Consider the following 22,272-nt stretch of genomic DNA (forward strand, 5'->3'; position numbering starts at 1 on the left):
TTGCTCGGTTGAACCAGTCATGCTCAATACAGCAAAGTTTGCAATAAAGCCTCCCAAAAGCCCCTGAGTCCAACCTTGTGCACTGAGATAAGTGTCACCTGCGTATACATGTCCTATGTATTATAAGGTTTTTATCACATATGTTTTAATATGCTTCTGAGATTGTTTGATTAACTCTTTCCTTTTTGGCTATAACCTGTATTTGGTTGATCAATTAAAAAAAAATGTTGTTGACTACTGGGGCAAAAGAAAGGGGGGCGGAAACCAGGTTGGAGGAAGGATAGAACAGAATGTCTTGAAAAAGAGCCCTCCATGCTGCAACCTTTTGTTGCAGCTCCCACTTAGCATTGCAGGTACCCTCTTAACACACAGCAATATGACAAAATCAAGCTTGCTCTACAGGCTGATGATATATAGATAAACTCTGCTACTCAGGAGTGAGCGAGATTCCCCATTTGGGCATTTGTAGGTGCTCTCCCAGGGAAGCCAGTCCACTTCAGGGATCCCCAGATCAACTTCCAAGGAACTCCAGAGCTCCCTGGAACACAGTTTGAAAACCACAGCCAAAGGCTTGGCAGGCCCTCCAGGCCTGCTGCCCATGGGTTTGTTACTTAATCATAGCTAGCTGGGAGGACTGGGAATCCCTGAGTTGGTAGCGGCTCTGTCTCTGCTGCTCAGAAGGATGCCGGCTGATTGCTGCATCTGAAGGGAAATGCTAAATGAGTCACTTAAGTGCTTGCTTCCAGGCTCCGCTGAGGGACTCTTTCAGATTTCCACTGAGGGAATGCTGTCATGTGCATCAGCTTGCAGGCTGAGTACCTCTCTCACACACAAGCACAACCCCGCTGGTCACACATCTCCTTGGCAGCGTCTGTCCCTGTAGGCATTTCCCCTCTGGGCAAGCCTTCAATGGCCTTTTCATGCGATGGCAAAATCTAAAAGGCCAGCTCTTCCCTCTCCCTGAAGTGGGGATCTCAGCCCTGCTTTAAGATCATCTGCTCCATCCTTGCCCTTGTTTTGCACATCTCTTTACACCGTGACTTTCCCACAGATGGAGGCAGTAATGTTTCCAAATGCCGGGGGTGGTGGAGTGCTTTTGGACTTGTTTGCAAGTTTCCCGTTATCTGGTTGGCCATGGTGATAACAGGATGTTGGACTAGATGGACCATTGGCCTGATCCAGCAGGTTATAAGAAAAACTGCTCCCTTTCCCTTATGGGGTATTCCAGAGCCCATATAGCAGGCTTCTTCAACCTCGGCCCTCCAGATGTTTTGAGACTACAATTCCCAGCATCCCTGACCACTGGTCCTGCTAGCTAGGGATCATGGGAGTTGTAGGCCAAAACCATCTGGAGGGCTGAGGTTGAGGAAGCCTGCCATATAGAGTCCTTAAGTGGGTTCCCTATCGGTAGGAGAAAACAGAGGCCAGCCAGGGTATACTGAGAAGCAAAGCAGCTAGTAAGCCTGATCTTTATTAAAGGAACTGTTGTAACAGGGTCCCCACTCACCACACGCAGGAGGGAGGAGAACCCTGAACAATGGTGCACAAGCACTTATAGACTTTTGAAATTGCCCACCCTGTGGTCCAAGACCACCTCCCAAAACATCATACATATATCACAGAAGGAGGTGGTCTACAGCAGAAATCCTGCCTGCCATGGTTCATGGTTACTGATTGCATTATCTGGGCAGTCTGGCCATTCTTTTGTGATGGTCAATACTTTAGTTCCTGAATCCAGGTCACAGGCTCACCCTATTCATACACAAATACGCCCTTAGGACAGGATTTGCAAGCAAAAAGACAAGGGGAAGGCTTTCTCCATTTGCCTCCCTTACTGCAGAGGAATATTTGAAGTCATTGGGAGAGTAAAAATGGCTTCAGGATTGCTCTCCCATACTATTTCAGACACATGGTTCATATATCTGTGTGTATTTATGAATATTTATTCTATATTTGAGACCTTAAAATTATTATAACATGTTCTTACGACTTCCTGGGTAAAGGTAGTGAATTGCGGGTAGACGAGAGAACTAAATGTGCCCAACAAATTGGGAAAGTAAGAGAGATCTTTGGCATGGAACAGAGATAGGGACACTGTGGCCTTGCAGAATCTGACTCTCATCCACCCTAGCCAGCCGGGGACAATAGGAGCTGTAATCCAGCAAGGGTGAAGGGCTACAAGTTAGCCATCCCTGTTTCAGAATCTCAAGATTAGAAGGCTGGGATTCCACCCCCTCACTTCTGTTTTTGACACAGAGATGGCAGAATTATGCCCTGGCTACAAGTTGTTTACCTTTCAATAAGGCCTTGTATCCAACAAAGCCTGGAAAGTCCAGAGTTTGGTGGGAGCCAATTCAGGCAAATGCAAACAATATGAAACAGGCTGCAGAAGGGACTTTACAGGACAGGTTTCGCTTTCCCTTAGCAACATCAGATGACCCATGACTCATCTCACAACAGCCCCCTGAGAGGTGAGCACACCCTCAAGAGGTTTTCCCTCCACCAATGGGATTGGGCAGTTGAAGTTCCTCTTTTCCTTTTTTTGCTGCCCCCTCCCCTGCTTTGCCTGCCCTCTTTGAAAACCTCCAGAAAAGAAAAGAAATTGAGAAAGAGAGAAGCAAGCAGAGGAGCTGGGAAGACACAAATCAGGTAAGGCACAACTTTTTGGGACCTCTAGAGGGGCATCTCTTAGATTTTGGATCATCCGCTGTTTTGCTATTTCGTGGGTGCAGTTCAGTCCTCTCCTGGCAAATTCATCTTGTGCAGCTGAAGTGGATTTGGTGCTCTTGTGCAGCAAACACACTCCCCCCACCAGAAAAAAGAGGACTCTTTTCCTGGATGAACTCTATAAGAAATTGTGCGGGGGAAAGTGTGAGGCAACCATTGCTATACAGGATATATAACCTTCACGCAAACAAATCAGAATAAATGCCCAAAGAACAGGTTGTTTGGAAGCAACCTTTGGAGAAAGCTCAGGGCCCATAACAGTTTTCTGTCAGAAATGGTCCCATCCTTGACTTTTATTTGATACACCTACCCCTCACCAGGGACACGGGTGGCGCTGTCGGTTAAACCACAGAGCCTAGGACTTGCCGATCAGAAGGTCGGCGGTTTGAATCCCCGCGACAGGGTGAGCTCCCGTTGCTCGGTCCCTGCTCCTGCCAACCTAGCAGTTCGAAAGCACGTCAAAGTGCAAGTAGATAAATAGGTACTGCTCCAGCGGGAAGGTAAACGGCGTTTCCGTGCGCTGCTCTGGTTCGCCAGAAGCAGCTTAGTCCTGCTAGCCACATGACCCGGAAGCTGTACGCCAGCTCCCTTGGCCAATAAAGCGAGATGAGTGCCGCAACCCCAGAGTCGGCCACGACTGGACCTAACGGTCAGGGGTCCCTTTACCTTTACCCCTCACCAAGCACTGCTTGTCATAAATAGTACCTGGATAGCTCATTCGGAAGAGCATGAGACTCTTAATCTCAGGATTATCCCATATTGTGAAAAAGGTTCCTGCCTTGCTCAGGTTTTAACTATATGACCCTCTTGGTCCCTTCCAATTTAATGATTAACATGGGGCAAATAGTACCAGGGACAGCCTGATTTTTCAAAAGAAAAATGTCACAGGCCCTCAATCCTAATTGGAAACAGGCTCCATATTAGGCACCCAGGCTGTGAACATACCTCATTTGTAGCTTGACCATTAGGATTTTGCAACAAAAACAATACCATATATATGGGTGTTCCATGTCCCACTGCTGTTGTGAATGGTGTTTATTTTGCATGCATTTTATTTATATTTTGATAAATATGATGTCAATAGGTTTTTAACTTTTGATTTTATTGCTATTTTAATGATTTTTGTATTCTGGAAGTTTTTGTTCATTAAACAGTATATAAATCTTGTGAGACAAATGCATTTCAGGTTTTTTAAAAATAAATACTTTATTAGAAAAGAAAGAAGAAATTACACACAAAACAAACTTAAAGAACCAGACATATTTACCATAAGAAATGTTATCTAATGAAAACCTTAGATATACTATATTGAAATATAATAAGAACATAGGAAGAATCCTGCTGGGTCAGGCCAAAGGCCACTCTTGTCATAGAATATATAGAATTGTAGCGTTGAAAGGGACCTTGAGTGCCATCTAGTCCAACCCCCTGCAATGCAGAAATCTCAACTAAAGTATCCATGACAGAAGGCCATCCAACCGCTGTTTAAAAACCTCTAAGAAATGAGATTCCACAATCTCCTGAGGGAGACCGTTCCACTGTCAAAGAGCTCGTACTGTCAGAAAGTACTTCCTGGTGTTTAGCTGAAATCTCCTTTCTTGTAATTTGAATCCACTGGTTCGAGTCCTACCCTCCAGAGCAGGAGAAAACAAGTTTGTTCCATCCTCCATATGACAGCCGTTAAGTTATTTGAAGATAGCTATCATATCCCCTCTCAGTCTTCTCTTTTCCAGGCTAAACATACCCAGCTCCTTCAACTGTTCCTCATAAGGTTTGGTTTCCAGACCCTTGATCATCTTGTTGCCCTCCTCTGCACACGTTCCAGTTTGTCAACACCCTTCTTAAATTGTGGCGCCCAGAACAGGACACCATATTCCAGATGTGGTCTGACCAAGGCAGAACAGAGTGCAAAATAGTCTCTCATCCAAGGCAGAATAGTCCAGAATCCTCTTCTCACAGTGACCAACCAAATGCCAACAGGAATCCCACGAGCATAAAGACCTCTTTTAAAAACCTACATTGATATTTTAGCATAGAAGCGGGCAAAAAAGAAACACGAGGCAATTTTCTTGAGGTGAACTGAAGTCCACAAAAACTTTATAAATGTGTTTTGTTTATTAGAGGCTACATGACATGTGTGTTGTTTTTCAGGGCTGTGCATGTAAGTGGCCTTTCCCTTTCTCCAGCATGGCACTTTGGTTTTGGCCTCTCCTGATTTTCCTGAGGGCAGAAGATGCAGGGGCCCAGGATCCAGTCAGCTTCAAGGCCTGTAAGAGGGACCCTGGCGAGAAAGTGCTGGAGGTGCTGCCAGGGGGTGGCTGGGACAACTTGCGCAACATAGAGATGGGAATGGTGATGAGTCTCAACTACTCCCAGTGCCGGACCACAGAAGATGGCGAATACCTCATTCCCAACGATGTCTTTGTGCTGCCCCTCAAGAAGAGCACAGTGGAACTGCATTCTGAGATCATTCAGGACTGGCAAAACTACACGGATGCCTTTGCCCAGTCTGTCAACACTGACATTTCCTTCCTTCCGGTGCTTAACGGAAAGTTCTCGGATGGCTCCCAGGAGACCAAGGTGCACAACGTCTATGACGAGACAGTCACCACACGGGTGCAGGCCCGGTACCACATCTACTCCGTCAAAGCTCTCCCGTCCATGGCTTTCCACAAGGAGTTTCGCCGTCAGCTTGTGAACATAGGCAACCACCTAGAGAACAAGCAGAGACGGTCTGCTGAGTACCTCGCAGAGCTGCTGGTGCTCAACTACGGCACACACGTCCTCACAGGTTTGGAAGCTGGAGCCAGCCTGATACAGGAGGACCAGGTGAAGCGCAAATTTCTGTTGGAAAAGGCCTCAGAGAAAGCAGGCATCACTGCCTCAGCATCAGTGATTTTTTTCAGCAAGGTGAATGTGGGAATGGGCTTCTCCTCACAGGTCTGGGATAATCTGACTAAGAGCTACATCGACAACACGGTGGATTCCAAGATGGAGGGCTGGGGCAGTGTGCCCTTCTACCCTGGCATCACCCTCCAGAAGTGGCAGGAAGGCATCCCTAACAGCTTAGTGGCCATAGGTAAGTCTGGGAGGCCTCTGCCATTCTTCATAACTCCCGAAGCTTTGCCGGAACTGCCCGAGCCTACCGTTCGGCGCGTGGCCACTGTGGTGGAAAAGGCCATCCTCCTCTACTATGCTGTCAACACCCACCCAGGCTGCCTCAAGCCCGAGTCCAGTAACTTCAACTTCCAGGCCAACGTAGACGACGGGTCGTGCCAAAACCCCAACACAAACTTCACCTTTGGGGGAGTCTTCCAGGAATGCCACGGTGTGTCTGGCAGGGATGCCGAGGAGCTCTGCCAGGCCTATCGGATAAAGAACCCGCTGACCGGCAGCTCTTCTTGCCCAGCTAACTTCTCTGCTGCCCTTCTGCACGGCGAGCAACGCACCGCCAGCAAGCCCAAGACGGAGTGCCACCAGCAGTGCCACACCTGCTACCTTTTCTTCTCCTGCTGCGATACCGTTTGCGGCATCCGCTACTATCCCAGCACAGTGAAGTTTAACGCCTACTGGTGTGCTGCCACGGGCCCCGTCCCCCAAAACTCAGGTTTTCTCTTCGGAGGACTGTACACTACTGGGAACGAGAACCCGGTTACCAGGACCCGTGCCTGCCCGGCCTACTTCTTCCCCCTGGTGCTGTTTGATAATCTGAAGGTGTGTGTCAGCAGCGACTATGAGATGGGATCTCGGTTTGCGGTGCCCTTTGGGGGCTTCTTTAGCTGCCAGTCTGGCAATCCTTTGGCTGGATTACTGAAGGGGCAGAGCCCTGGGGTCCTCCAGGATTTTTTCTACCAGGACTCCCCTACCAAATACCCCATGAAATGCCCAGCTGGGCATAGCCAACACAAGGCCTACTTGAGCGATGGCTGCCAAATCCTCTATTGCCTGCAGGCCGGGACCCTTTTTGCCCAGCAGCTAGCCCCCCTCAAGCTCCCACCCTTCTTGCGTTCTCCCTCCACAAATTCCAGCCTTCCCGACACCATCCTGGTGCAGTCTGACGGGAGCCAAGCCTGGGTGAAAACACATGACAGTGGGAGCTGGAGGCTGGCCAATGCCACTGATAAGAAAGAGATAGCTCTGCTTTTGGACGGGCAGGATCATTCTAAACTCTCAGGGGGCTCCATCGCTGTAATCACAATAACAGTCATTGCTGCTTTGGCCATTACCATGGCTATCGCAGTTTACAAAATCCGGCACTTTAAAAGCAGAGGATACCAGCAGCTGTCAAATGAACCTCTTGTACAGGATGAAGAAAACTACGGAGCCACAGAAACTACTCCAGAACTCAGTGCTGCCTGAGGCAGCTTTTTACCTGGGCTCCAGAAATAAGACACACACTTTAATTGGGGAGTAGGTGCACAGGTAACAGGGGCAGAATCATGACTGGCGGGTGAAAGCAAGCATTAGCATGGATGTGGAGCCCTCATCCCACAATAAACACCCACCTGAAAGCACACTGCACTGTGTGGATTGTAAAGATACATTTGATATTACAAAGAGCAGCAAGGGAGCCTCTAAACATTGCTGGACTCCCATCAGAGCCAGGTAGCAGGGCCAATGGGCACATGGGGTAAAAAAGAAAAGAAAAAACACCGAACAGGGACGTCACAGGCTCTGCCATCCCTCTGTGAAGAATGGGCAAGGCAAAGCCCTGAGCAGATACAACATTATAAGGGCCTTGTCAGGTTACTGAGCCTTTTATATATCAGGTTGTTTGACTGTGCTTATGCTTCTTCACTCTCTGGCTGATGTGGGGGTTTTATACTGGATTTGTTCATATAATAGCGCTTTGCCTCAGTTTTTAAACTGAGCAGCTCATCGTCTCCTAGTACTCTGTTATGAAGTAATGCAACAAATGCACACAAAACACGCCTCAGGCAGCCACCCAAAGCTTCTTTTCCTAATGAAATACATTCCAAGGTTTTAAAAAAGACTTTTACAACTTGGTTGACTGCTTGTTTTATTAGCGTATTCCTATCATTGTGCTAATTCGTGGTGTTGGGAGGAGGGGGCTATTGATTTGGAAGAGGAGATTGCATTGCTCAACACCCCTGCTTGTTCCAGATGGGCAATCCTATCCTTATATCATGGCAAAAACAGTGTTTTGTGGCGCCTTAAAGACTAACAGATTTATCACAGCTTAAGCATTTTTGTTGCCTAAAGCCCACTTCATCAGATACATCTGCATTCTAATCCATGAAAAATTATTCCACAACAAACCCATTTGGGCTGAATCCAATGCAGCTGTTCCACTTGTGCAATGGACCTTCCCACTCCTCTTCATGGGCATAGCCAGGATTTTTGTGGGGGGGGGCAGGACTTTCGTTAGGTGGGGAGAACCAATGTGATTGGTCAGTTGGTTAAGTATTTATATTGTTTTGCTTGATAGGGGGCAGCTGCCCCCCTCCCCCCCCTGGCTATGCTCATGCTCCTCTTTACTCCCCTGCAGCCCCAAAATCTGGTTGAGGGTTGTGGGGGGAGGGGCCACCTGGAGCAAATTTTGGGGGGCATGCGAAGAGAGAACGGTGACATTCTGATGCTCAAGCAGAATGCCACCCATGTAGAATTAGTCTTTAAGGTGCCACAAGCCCCAACCTATATTAGGGATGCTGAAATTAATTATTGGGAGCTTCAAGACAAATATGCTGGAGTGCATTATAGAATACCCTTCCCCAAGGAGCTGGACTTTGAGGAGTCATTACTTCTATATCCAACCCTTATCCAAGGAATTTAGGTAAGCAAACATGCTGTCATCTCTTATCCTCAAGACACCTCATTTGGTAGATTAGACTGAGAGAAAAGCCCTCTTTCGTAGATCTTCTCCTGCCCTCCCCCCCATCGCCACATGAGCTAGACAACAGCAATGAGTGCATTAACCCTGCTTGGTCTGTCATGTCATCCTTGTCCCCTCTTCCACCCCACCCCACTCCTGTCGCTAGCTTCAACACTTTCTAGGGCCTGGGAGGGGGACTTCTGCAAAGGGGATCTTATTGAAAGAGCCAGTGTGGTGTATTGGCTAACATATTGGACTATGACCTGAGTTCGAATCCCCACTCAGCCATGAAGCTCGCTGGGTGACCTTGGGCCAAGTCACTGCCTCTCAGCCTAACCTGCCTCACAGGGTGGTTGTGCTGATAAAAGCGGAGAGGGGAGAATAATGTGCATCACCTTGAGATCTTTGGAGGAAAAGGTAGTATATAAATTGAATCTGTGAATTAAATACTGTACTTGTGTCATCATACGACTCCCTGTGCAATGGAAAATTCTGATCTTTCAGAGTTCTAAATTACACAGTGACCTTAACACAGGTAGAGAAGTGCCCCTCACTCGGAGAGGTTTCCATTCCAACATGTGGATGGAGGCCAATGGCTGCTTCTTCCCTGCTCTGCCTTTCACTGCAGGAGGCTGAAGGCCAAGACCACCCACTAAATTCTATAGCCCAGCAGAGATTTCAACACAGGTATTGCTGGTGCTGTCCAATAGCCTGCCCACTGCATCGCACCCTCTCCTGTGAGAATATTTTGGAGCAACCAAAAGACAAATCCGAGGCTACAATCCTATGCATACACACCTGGGAGTAAAATGCATCGAACCCAGTGGGACTTGTATCTGAATAAATATGGCATCACAGCAGGAACACAGAAAGCTGCCTCATATGGAGCCAGATCATTGGCCCATCTCGGTGTTGCCTACACTGACTGACAATGGCTGTCCAGAATTTTCAGTGCGCTCTCAGCATAGCTGTCAATGTTTTCCTTTTTTTTAAAGGGAAATTCTCTTATTCCGAATAGGATTCCTCACAAGAAAAGGGAAAAGTTGACAGCTGTGGCTCTCAGCTGCCACTGAAGGTGCCAGGGATGGAACCAGGGACCTTCTTCTGCATGCCTCTGCTCAGCTACTGCGCTGAAGCCCTTTCTCCTGCCTCGGGATTGGGCTGGAAATCGTACTTGTACAGACAAGCTTGCAGTTTCGTATGCTGCCGAGAATAAACCTGCTCCTGCCCTACTCAGACTGCAGAGTAAGGATGCACGAGCTGCCCTCTCATCCTATTAGAGGACAGGAAGATTGCACAACGGTGGAGCAGACAATGTACAGGCACATGACCCTTTTGACGAGTCAGCACACGTCGAGTCACTCCTCGTGGCAGCTGCTCTTGCTCCAGATGAAGCAGCTGCTCGCCGCCTTCACCAGGAGCCAAAGTCACGGTGGGGCGGGGCTTCCGATGGGAACTTTTCAGAATTCAGTTCAAAACACATTTGTTTGCAATCTGATCTTCCTGTGTCGTGCTGCCAAGCACTGCATCATGGACAAAACTGCAGTGCCCCCTCCTTTTCTCTCCCCACCCTGGAATCTACACTCTTTGGGGGCAGAGATGTGTCTTTTTTGCCCATATAACTCTGTTAAGCACCATCCACACTAATGACACTAACTAAACAATAATCTCTCTTGTTCTTATTGAGTTAATATCCAAGATCAAAAGGGGGCCATGTGATTGTACCTCAGTGTGTATTAGAAAACCACTGTAAACTCAGCCAGCCTTCTCCTAAAGTACTGGGCACCTTACTGGAGAATTGTCTGAAATAAATATTTATGCCTCATATTTTTAAAAGTTTTTCCCCAAAGGGCAGATCCACATTATTCACCACACATTTAAAGGACATTACTCCACCCCGGCACCTGCAAATCCTGTGAACTGTAGTTTAAGGGTGCTGAGAATTGTAGTTCTATGAGGGGTAAAATACAGGTCCCAGGATCCTTGGGGGGAAACCATGTACAGTTGTACCTTGGAAGTCGAAGGAATCCATTCTGGAAGTCCTTTCGACTTCCAAAACATTTGAAAACCAATTTGCGGCTTCTGATTGGCTGCAGGAAGCTCCTGCAGCCAATCAGAAGCTGCAGAAGCCCCGTCGGAGGTTCGGGTTTCAAAAGAATGTTCACAAACCAGAATAATCACTTCTGGGTTTGCGGTGTTCGGGAGCCAAAATGTCTGAGTTCCAGGGCGTTCAGGATCCAAGGTACGACTGTACTTTAAATGAGCACTGAAAGTGTATATTATTTACACTCAAAAGTACTTTAGGGGGAATGACCAGAGCCCATTTTATAGAAACACAGGACAACACAAAAGATCAGAATACAGCTTGACAACAATATGAGAGTTTCCCATTAAATGCTGAACAAACTGCCAGGCATGGCAACTGCAGGAAAAGGGACAAGTATGGAAGGAATGTAGTGTAAAAGATTTTAATTCCACAGTGGTCCTTTTTCCAAATTCTGTATGAAGACCAGAAGCAAAACAATGCTGAACCTCTCTCCCTAACAGGGGCTTTCGTGCCCAAGACTGGTCTGCTAGTTTTGATACCTCTGTGGACACCTAGGTTTGCCTATTTATAAAATGGGGAGTTGGTGACTAAATTGGTAATCTGTAATCAACCAACAAAAAGAAAATATAACCTATTTCTTGTACATCAGACAAGAGAGCTGTGTCTCACTTAATGGTTATGTTAAGAACATGACGTAAAATGAGCCAGCAGGCAAATGGTCCATCCAGTTCAACTTCCTGTACTCACAGCACCTGTGGGAAGAAGTCTGCAAGCAGGACATGAGCACAGCAGCTCTCTGTCTACCTGTGATTTCCCACAACTGCTACCCAAAGGGATAATGTGTTGTTTGGCCAGGCAGGCACCAGCGCCATCAGAGGGAGCAATGAAAGGCAACCGAGAGTGATGTTTTGAAGGTCATCCTGTAAGCAGGATTCAAGCACCAAGATGAATAGAAAAGAGCCAGTTTAATTAAGTCAGACTCTTACCATGGGAACATTTCCCAAGCTAATCAGGTCTGAACTAATGCTATGTTATTTTCGAAAATTGCCAAGTTCACCGATGGGAGATTTCTTTCATTGGTTTACCGCAAGTCTCAGGAAAAGCTTCATTGAACACTTGGTTCAGCCTCAGTGTTTATTTCCGCTCAGTTTCAAATCAGTCATGGGTTTCATACTCTGGTTACTAAAGAGAGAGGGAGGGAGATGGAAGGAGACAGTGTCACTTACAGCGTGACCAGGAGTCAATACATAAACCACAAGCTCTCAAGTTTCGCTGTGCATTGTCGGCTCTGACTCAAGGGGCTGGTTTTGAGGCATTATGCTGCCCCACAGAAAGTTGACTGGAGAAAAGTTCACAGTATACGGCAGGTTGTCGTCCCCCCCCCAATACTTCCCTGAACTCCTAACCCCTAAGAACAGGGGCCAGCAAACTTTTTCAGCAAGGGGCCGGTCTACTGTCCCTCAGACCTTGTGGGGGGCCAGACTATATTTTTTTTGGGGGGGGGGGAAATGAATGAATTCCTATGCCCCACAAAAAGCACACATTCTACTCATGTAAAAACACCAGGCAGGCCCCACAAATAACCCAGAGATGCATTTTAAATAAAAGGACACATTTTACTCATGTAAAAACACGCTGATTCCTAGACCATCTGCAGGCCGGATTTAGACGGCGATTGGGTCGGATCCAGCCCCCGGGCCTTAGTTTGCCTACCCATGCCTAAGAACAATGACAGGGTGCAGCTTTAACACATTTCTTCCTCCTCCCTTCCCTTGGCCACGTACAATGCATGTGCCCCACAGCAAGATGTTATAAATACTCACCCTTCACATTTTATTCCCACACCTCCACAGTGTGGATCCACTGATGTTCACTGCCTTGAGCAGTCAGTTTTCAGAATGGAAAGGTGGTGAAAATCTCATAGGGAAATGGTGATTTAGTTTATTATTACTACAGCTCAAGGTGGTGTAATGCTTCTCCCCCTCTTCATTTTATCATTGCAGTCATCACAGCTACTTGGAGATTTCAAAGCTGCTCTCCCAAGTCCTAGTATGACACTAAGAAGTGTTCTGGAGTATATTATCACCATCATTAATATACAGTGGTACCTTGGTTCTCAAACTTAATCCGCTCTGGAAGTCCATTCCAAAACCAAAGCATTCCAAACCAAGGCGTGCTTTCCCATAGAAAGTAATGCAAAATGGATGAATCCATTCCAGGCTTTTAAAAACAACCCCTAAAACAGCAATATAACATGAATTTTATTATCTAACGAGACCATTGATCCATAAAATGAAAGCAATAAACAATGTACTGCAGTCACACAATCAATCAATCAATCAATCAGTAGCTGAACTGGGTTCCACACAGTCACAAAAATGAAACAAAAAAGCTGCAAAAACAAAACCACAAAATAACTAGCAAAAACATATAGACCTCAGCGTGGCACTCAAAACAGAAGTGTGACACTCAAATCAGAAGCATAACACTAAAAACAGAGCACATTCAGCTTCCAAAAAAGTTCGCAAACCAGAATACTTACTTCTGGGTTTGCAGTGTTTGGTTTCCAAGTTGTTTGAGTACCAAGGCGTTTGAGAACCAAGGTACCACTGTACTGTTATTCATCCACAGGGTTTAGCTTCCAGTTGACTCCCCCCTTATCTAGCCAACAACAACTGGAAGGAATAACTTGTACTGCAAGCTCTCAGCCCCAAATCTACCTGTCCAGCCTCCCAAAAGAATGCCCACATGAGAAACTGCACTATAGGACATGTGATCTTGTCTTCTCTTCCATCCTATGACTCACTATGAGGGCAACCAAGCTGATTCAGAAATGTTGATAATTGGGAGCAGGAGTTGTGACTGGAGATAAAATTCTGAGCAATGAGATTCCTTGGTTATGCTTGGGATTGGAACAAAGCACCCAGGAAATACTGGCCCAGAGTGCTGCTGTTTTACGATGGGCAAAATTCCACAGGCAGAAGAGGCTAATTTGTGCATTTTCCTATAGCTGAACTCTGCTGGCGGTAAGAAGACCCGCTCCACTAATTTCTCGACCCAACGCCCACAGAAGATTCATCCTGAAATAGTGGCACAACTTTAAAATGCAGACTATTTGAATAATCACCCCAAATACAAAGAGCAAGAACAGAACAATATCCTGTTAAAAAATAAATCAACTTTATTTAATCAAATTATTTTAACACAATTTGGTGCAATCAGTAATTAGGGCTCTCACACAATTAAACAAATCTTTAATCACATCGGTTTGGTGATTAATCCATTAATTGGTTAAATTTACAAATGGGTAGCATATAGTTAGCATACTTTGTTTATAGATTAGGGTAGGGAGCCTGTGGCTTTCCAAATGTTGCTGAACTACAACTCCCATTCTCCCTGACCATTGGCCATGCTGGCTGGGGCTGATGGGAGATGGAGTCAAAAATCATGTGGAGAGCTACAGGTTTCCCCAGCCACCTTTTAGATGATGCATGTGCTTTAGACACCATGTTCTTAGGAGACGCAGTCTCTCCAATGTGGGAGAGATGAGGAGGGAAATGCTTCTCCTAAGACTGCACTTGCCATCTGCAGTTTTTCTAATTACCTATATTAAAATGTATGCTCTATAAAATCTGCCCAAGTAACTGTGGGGTATGTTTAGTTGATCAAAATTTTCAACCAATTACATATTGCAACCCTCTTAATAATATTATATTCTTTTTCTAGATGCAGAAAGCCTTCTTGCAACGAGTGAGATCACAACTGGGAAGCAACCGTGATATTTTCACTCTGCTTCCAAGTTAGAAAACTCAAAATTTTATTATGGGAGGCATTTCTTCTTAACTGACAATATAAAATAAGGAAGCACCTCTGATAATTATAGATTTCATACATTTCTAAAGGTAGTTTTTAAAAAAACTTGCAAGAAGAAACATTTCACATTTTAAAATATAGCATAAATATAAATATTCAAGTTAGAAACAGCACAATAGATAAAGGTGACCTCTAGGGGGAAACTGAATTGTGCCTTTCGTATATATTTCACTAATTTCCTCTTTCCATGCAATCCTTGGCAAATCTGATCCAGAGGCTGGGGATACTCTCTAGAACACCACAGGAACTTGCACTGGGGAATAGGGAAATTAACAAAAATCTCTTCCTTTGCTAGATCAAGTCACCTTTATGAACAGAAAGTGCCCATCCATTCATACGTAGAATGCTAAGTCTGAATCCCAGTCAATGAAAGAGCACTATTTTCTCTCTATATAAAATAGGTCATAGCCTTCAGAGGAGCTCCTTCAAAATGTGGATTATGGAAATATGAATTGGTCTAACCCAGCCTTCCGCAGCCTGGTGCCCTCCAGATGTTTGTGATGGGATTCCTGTTCTCATCATTCCCTGCTAGCATTGCCAAGCCAATGGTCAGGGATGCTGGCGGCTAAATCTGGCAGCATCTGGAGGACATCATATAGGGGAAAGCTAGTCTAACCTCTCCAAGCATTACCTGTCCTTAGACATTCACTCCCCATGTGTGAAAAGCAGAAGCAGCAAAACACCCCACCCAACACACCTTCACAGGAAAGAGAAGGGGTCATTTGCCACAAGTGCTGAATTTTACACAGAATCTGGAATTAGAATTTGGGAATTTTACCTTTACTCAGCGGAAGTAGATAGGGTTTTTTAAAGTCCAGTATTCAGAGAATGAAGGGACGCGGGTGGCTCTGTGGGTTAAACCACAGAGCCTAGGACTTGCCGATCAGAAGGTCGGCAGTTCGAATCCCCGCGATGGGGTGAGCTCCCGTTGCTCAGTCCCTGCTCCTGCCAACCTAGCAGTTCAAAAGCACATCAAAGTTCAAGTAGATAAATAGGTACCGCTCCGGCGGGAAGGTAAACGGCGTTTCCGTGTGCTGCTCTGGTTCGCCAGAAGTGGCTTAGTCATGCTGGCCACATGACCCAGAAGCTGTATGCCGGCTCCTTCGGCCAATAAAGTGAGATGAGCGCCCCAACCCCAGAGTCGGTCACGACTGGACCTAATGGTCAGGAGTCCTTTACCTTTACCTTTATTCAGAGAATGAGCTTCTGTGTGACCTGGCTCTCCTTCATAACCTTCCCAGCCCAATCCTGAGTATGTTTAAACAGACGTAAATCCTACTGATTTTAATGGCGATCATTCCCTAGAAAGAATGCAAAGGACTCTAAGTCACGTTCCCCTTCCCACAGACATTCTGTTGCTCTTCCCCTTATTTGTCTCTTTCCTTCTGTCACCAAAGTACTCCAGATTCAACAAAAGACTCCTATCAGTTAAGCTGGTTAAATATATGAGTTGTATCTATGAGTGGCAGTCAATGCCAGTCTCACTTGGAGTAGACTCACTGAAGTTAACAGACACGGACAACTTAGGTTCATTAATTTAAATGGATCTACTCTGAATAGTAGTTATAATCCTGCATCTTTTTAGTCAGAGAGCAAAATTTGGATTAATTTGGTGCAGAATCCCAGGTCGCTAGCACAAGCCATGTAACACAGAACCTCTCCATCACCAAACCTGTTTTAATTTGAGAGATGGATTGAAAAACCCGTCCCTTTACCATCTCCTTTGTGCAGTAAACAAACACTCTGTTCTTTTATAATTGCCCTAGATCATCTGGCAGAAACTCTTCCCCACCAATTAAAAGTGTCTTCGACCCAAACAACAACTCATTCTAGCCACTTTTAGTTTTGTTCTTCTGAATTAGGCACATTGGACCGAATATTTAACATTTCCTGTTGGGATTTTTTGACACTCTGAAGTCTCCCCGCCCCCTTTCTCTCTCACACACACACATTCAGAGAAGTCACCCTAAGGGTTAAATCATTCATGCCAGTTGCTCCAAGAACATAGAACCAATGCAGATTAAAAATTAAACCCCGCCTCTCCTTTAGCTCATTTTAAATAGCATTTGGCATAGATTAAAGGATCCACATGAATGATTAGCCAATCTGTACACATTTATATATTAAATCCATTAAAAAAAAAGATTTTGCACCTTCCTCAGAGAAAAAAAAGCAGTTCATTTAAGTGACTAGCTCCACAATCCTATCCATGTTTACTCAGAAATAATTCCTATGAAGTTCAGTAGGATTTGCTCCTAAGTATTGCAGCCACATAGCTCATTGCCAAGCTGTGCATTTCCAAATTTACTGAGAAGTAAAGCTTAATATGTTCAACATTGTTTACTCCTCTGTCTACTGAGGATTGCAGCCTTATGTAATAAACCTAACCGGTTAGTTTAGCAAAAACAAAATGCCAACTGCTTTGGTCTGAAAGCAGCCATTTCCAGAAAATACTAATCTGCTTTTGTATACAGTCTTTCAACGTCATGGTTAAATATAGTTTCAGTGTCAGTGAGCCTAGAACTATTAAATGGGCCCCTTTCCTGCGTAAATGAAGCACTTGTCCCTGTGCAAAGCAGTAGCAAAGCAGGTTCAGTGCAGGAGTTTTCTGGCGCACAAGCAACATTCTCTGTCGACAGCCAGCCTTCCATGGGAAGCAACAGGGTCTTTTGGAGCCTGCTGTGAGACTTTTCCAAGAATGCAACAGGGGCACAGGCAATTTTAGAACCCTATTCAGACACAGAAACACCACTTCCATAATATCCCCTCATTGAAGTGAATGAATTAGCAATGAATTTGCATTAGTTTGCCTGGCACTTAAAAAAAAAAAAAGCAGCTTGCAGGAGCTCCTATCCCTCCATCCTGTTCCAGTTCATAAGCAGAAGGAAGCATTCCTGGAAAGTGGATTATACAACTTCTTCTGGTAATGGTAAAACTGAGAACTTGAAAGGGGTGGCTTTAATTCCTTCCAGTTGTTGGACATCACATTTTCATCTTTATTTACTCCAAGTGGCGGAGCTTTGTCAGATCTCCAGGCCAACAAATATTCTTTCCCCAACTGTTAGCCTTTGTGTATCTAGGGCTGGAGGGAGGAATCCGCAGAAGCTGGCTTCCAAAGCAGACTTAACCTGATCTGATCCAGGCGGATCATGATCTGGGTCTGATTGTGATCCACTTTAGAACCCCCATGGTGAACTGGGACAAACTGGACATCAAAGGGTCCGTGTACTGTGTCCCTCCCCTGAATGGAAGAATCTTTATTCCAGCGGAGGATTCTGTGAGCTGAAAGGGGGTTGGGAGCTGATTTTGCAAATTCCCTTTTTCTACTGTAGTCTCCTGTGCTACCTTATCACACTTTTCTAAAAGGTCCAATCCTCTTGAGCAGATCTGGGGGCAACGTAAGGCTGCAGAGGGACACCACTGACTACAGCCAAATAGATGCCTGTGACAAGATGTGAGTTCCCAGATCTGAGCAGGGCTTTGTTATGTACCATGGCATAGAATCATAGAATGACTTACTGTCAAGGCAAACTCAAGTAAAAGTTTTCTCCCCCTCCCAGCGCGTGGAAGTCAAAAAGGATTTTGATGCAAACTTCAAACAAACAGTAACAGCAAATAAGACTGCAGGGTTGAGAACGTGGTGGGAAGGGGAAAGAGGAGAGGCTGAAATCCTGTATACCTGCTGGCTGAACTTCCCCAGATTAAATTCTGAGGTTTCTCTAAAGCTACAGATACTGCAACCCACCCTGAATCCTCGGAACAAAGGGCGTGCAAGTCAGCCCCAACCAGCATGTGGTCGCTGAAGTCTCCAAGTCAAAGGTTGTGTGAATTCACACCAAAATTAATGTTGGTATGCGGCTTGAATTTGAGGATTTCTCAAAAGGAAATAAATACTAACATCTGGAAAGCACTAGTCACTCCTACTCTCTCATCAGAGGGCTCACTCTGACCATACTGTACCAACCCAATACACCACAGCTGAGAGGGAGGTACGGCCTTTGGAAAGGAAAGACCCTCAACAGAGAAGAGCAGCCTCATTTCTTCTGGGCTTGAGCTAGGCGGCGACTCGAACGTGGGATGGCGCCTGCCTGAACAGACTTGGAGATATGGTGCAGGTCCCGGACAGACCGGACAGTCCATTGGGCAAGCTCCTGCAGTACTTTCATGCCCCTCATTTTCTTCTCAAATGAGCTCTTTCCACCAGCATCTCTGATACTTCCCAACTCTTTGGCTGGTACATTGTGCTCCAGCATCGCCATCAGTTCCTCCAGTTGGTAAGCGAGACCCGAGACCTGGAGCACAACGGACTGGATAGACTCGTGGAAAGCTGTGTCGTCCGGGCTCAAGCTGGACCTTTGCTCTTCCAGGATTTCATCCAGTAATATATGAAATGCCCAGTAAGCTTTCAGGTTGTCTGCTAGCCGCTCCGCATCTGAAATCTCGCTCCACTGTTCAGTGCCAGCTGTTGGCACGCCGTCAATTGAGTCCAGGTTGAAGTTTTTGTCCAACCCTTGTTTCTCAACCTAGAAGAAAAGAAATCGGAAAGGGAGCAAGTAGGTGGGGAAAATTAAAAGGTTTTCAGAAATTCTGCCCATATTTTTCTCGAGGCAATTGTTACACCACAACTGTTCACCCTGGCATTCCCCTGAACTGGACTTGCGATTTTATTGCTTTATCAAGTTTTTAGGTATTTTAACAGTTATGCTATTTAATTGCTTTTCTTGTTGTATATTTTAATTCAGGACGTTTTAGAGTTATTGTGCACTGTATTTTAACTACTGATTGACTTTATAATTGCAAACCGCTTAGGCAATTTTGGCATGCATGTAATCAGTATATAACTTAATAACTAATAGTTACAGTATACAGTGTGGAAAGTCTGTTGAGGTGTGTAAACCTAATTCAGATATGGATTCCAAAGGTACTCCAAGAAGAGGATGTTATACATGTAGCCTCCACAAGATGGCGCTATATTATAGGAACTGAGCGGTTCCTATCCTGTTATTTCCACCCCTACCCTGTCCCAGGGCAGGTCTGCTACAAAATAATTAAATTAAGCCCCTGGTTCGAACTCTGTCTTGACTTCTGATAGGGATGGAAAACCTACTTCCTACCATGACAAGACTGCTCCAAAATATTCCTTCTGGGACAAGTGCTTTGATGGACCACCAAGGTTTGGCAATAGAAATGAGTCCCACACCCCTTCCAGGTCAAAACCAGCTTGTTTTCCTTATTTTTCTTTGATCCCCAATATGTGCCTTAAAATTATTGCATGAGTTATCTGGAGCTATTTGTTCTGCCCTTGCTGTAACAAAGCGCCAGCTGAGTTGTGGGTGGATGGTTCTGCCTGTGGGCAGGGAGTGGACTTGGGAAGATATACGGCCCTTTCTAATTACTTGATTCTGTGCCACAGTGATTCATTTCCCCCTTCATTGTTAAATATATAAAACTACGAAGACTGCTTTCAAAGGGAGTGGAGTGAGGAGGAGCTGACCGGTGCCTTCACATCAAGATTAGATAGATGCCCTCTGCAGGGCTGGATTTACCGAAACACCAGGTAGAGATTAGGGGCTTAACAGTTTCAACTGGAATAAAATTAAATAACCTGAGGCACAGAAGGCTCTCGCTAAGCCCCGATTAGGAAAAACTACCACTTATCTATAATTATGAATCTCACTAGAAATCCAAATTAAAGGCACCCCATACTGGGAGCATTAATATGCCTTATCTGGTAAAAATGGTCTAATTTGTGAGAGAAGAAAGAGTACAAAGCCCATTATGCTTTCTCAAGGGAAAGGCTCCCCTGGCTCCACACTCAGCTAAGCAACACACCTGATCAGTGTAAAAGCATCACTTTTTCCTTACAGTGGAACGACAAACATTTTGCTCCCTCAGAAAGCTCAATGAAGTTTAAGATCAACAGGGTTCTTTTCCCCTCTGAAATGAAGCCCTGCTTTCAAAATTCAAAGAAAACAGGTGGCCAGAGCTTTTGAGGCTAAGCAAATAAGACATCCTAGCCGCAGAGAGTGGGAAGAAGAGTTTCAAAGAAAAGACTCACGTAGGACTCCAGGAGGCTACTGACATCTGAGCGCATCTTCCTCAGCAGATGAACGGTGCGGCGGCAGAGGTCGCGGTGGTGGGACATCCCAGGGAGCCACTCTGATGAAGCCATCACCCGGTTCGGCTGCCCCAGAAGGGACAGCGAGAGCCAAGGCACAGCTCACATAAGGCTGGGTGTCCACAGAAATCCCTTGCTCAGCTCATGCATTCCAGAGGCCAATAGAGAATTCTCCACTTGTTGCATAGCCTGCCCGCTCTCCCGCCCTCTTCCATCCCCCGCGGCCTAGGGAGAAACTGCAAATTCCTGGCAGCAGAGCTTAACTCTCTGACAGCAACACAGACATTTCACTCACACCCCCAGTTGAGAACCTCCAACCCACTCAGTACAAGATGTTGAGACCAGAGTTGTCTATTCCCTTTTCTGAGGCTTGCTTGTACCCTCCCCCTTCCTTGCATTATTTTTTACCGCTTTGATTTGCCCGTGCCGGCTCAATGACCTACTAATCCCTGTAAATTCGATGCGACAAAGCCTAACCATCCATGATAAAAGGCACAAAAGGAAGCCAGTCGCCCTACTGACAGCACCTTTAGCTGGATACTTTCTGCGGCAGCTGTCTAATGCCAATGAACCATTCCCTCAGGCATTATTACCTTGTGTGGTTCTCAATTTTTACCTCCAACAACTGTCTTCCTTCTACATCTTGTTAAAAGCCCAAATGGAACCAGCAACACAGCAAAGAGTTGTTTTGCATTTGCTTCATTCCCAACATCAAACATTCCCATTCATCGCTGTGCATTTGGACTGGGCTTGTAATGTGAATCCTTTCAGCAAAGCCTAGTCCAATTGGTGCTGCAGATAATGTGGTATTTATTGGATTGTTAAAATGGAAAATTTAATAAATATTTTTTTTTAAAAAAAATGGTGCTGCAGGGTTGTATACTCCAGCTCCCCGTTTCTTTGCTCAGAACCGTATTTTTATTTTAAAAAAAACCAAAGACAACCCGCCATCACCTGACTGACTCAGCTAGGTACATATTTGCCTGGATATGCAACACATTTCCCTGTTAGCTCTACACTTAATGCTGGAGAAGACTGCTAGCACAAAGTGTGTGCCTTATCTTTTGAGAACAAGCTATTGATCCACGTTCCTCTCTTGGTTCTTTCTGCATGGTGCTCCCTACTTTATACAAGGGCATGTGCAAACTGCTTCAGTAATGCACGCTGTTCACATCATCCATGAAAAGAAACTGGGTGTGAGTCAGCATTACATGGTCTGCCCCTCTGCACATTTACACCTTCACGGGGGGGGGGGGGGAATTAAGCATTTCCTCTGATCCACTGCAAATTGCCCCCCCCTTCCATGTTTTGCAGCAGAAAAGTCGCCATCAGGCTAACATCACACAACGCTGTATGGGAATATGTCATGTGGCTCCAAACAGGCAAACATTCAGTGAAGGTTGCATGCCTTCTTGTTTATCTTTAGGCTTTATGATATGACAAAGTCAACTGAATCCTTAGTAGAAACAGAGCTACAAGGTACCCCCAGTTCAAACTGCATGAAGGCAGGAAATTCTCTACTTCAGACATCTACCAAAATTGCCTGTAAAAAATAAATCTAACCATCTGTCACACAGCATTTTGACAACTTGAGTCTCTGCAAAGCCAGTTTAACTCCTCTCAAAGGTATGGGGACAGCAGCCTGTCCCCCGCCTCAATCTGGGATTCATAAAC

The 22,272-nt window shown here is 45.5% G+C and overlaps 1 protein-coding gene and 1 pseudogene across 3 annotated transcripts in view; one reads left to right on the forward strand and one right to left on the reverse strand.

Annotated features, from left to right (window-relative positions):
• Positions 1-21,804, reverse strand: part of CNTF (ciliary neurotrophic factor) — a 160,063-nt gene extending 138,259 nt beyond the window's left edge. The window contains exons 1-2 of one of the 2 annotated variants that reach the window (XR_014161343.1): positions 20,539-21,804; positions 15,660-19,003 (exon numbers count right to left, since the gene is read on the reverse strand). Coding sequence is in view for 1 of the 2 variants with exons in the window: in XM_081880994.1 (XP_081737120.1) it covers positions 18,515-19,003; positions 20,539-20,652 (603 nt within the window). In the remaining variant the exon portion in view is untranslated. Of the gene's footprint in view, positions 1-15,264; positions 19,004-20,538 lie in introns of those variants that run through there. The other variant, XM_081880994.1, reaches the window with a different exon arrangement.
• On the forward strand, positions 2,300-7,243 carry LOC309352476 (macrophage-expressed gene 1 protein pseudogene; annotated as a pseudogene). The gene is made up of 2 exons (XR_014161570.1): positions 2,300-2,649; positions 4,879-7,243. The product of XR_014161570.1 is annotated as a macrophage-expressed gene 1 protein pseudogene (transcript).
• Positions 21,805-22,272: the final 468 nt, after the last annotated feature.

The sequence above is a fragment of the Podarcis erhardii genome (assembly GCF_964252035.2).
Source record: "Podarcis erhardii genome assembly, chromosome: 1".
Lineage (NCBI taxonomy): Eukaryota > Metazoa > Chordata > Lepidosauria > Squamata > Lacertidae > Podarcis > Podarcis erhardii.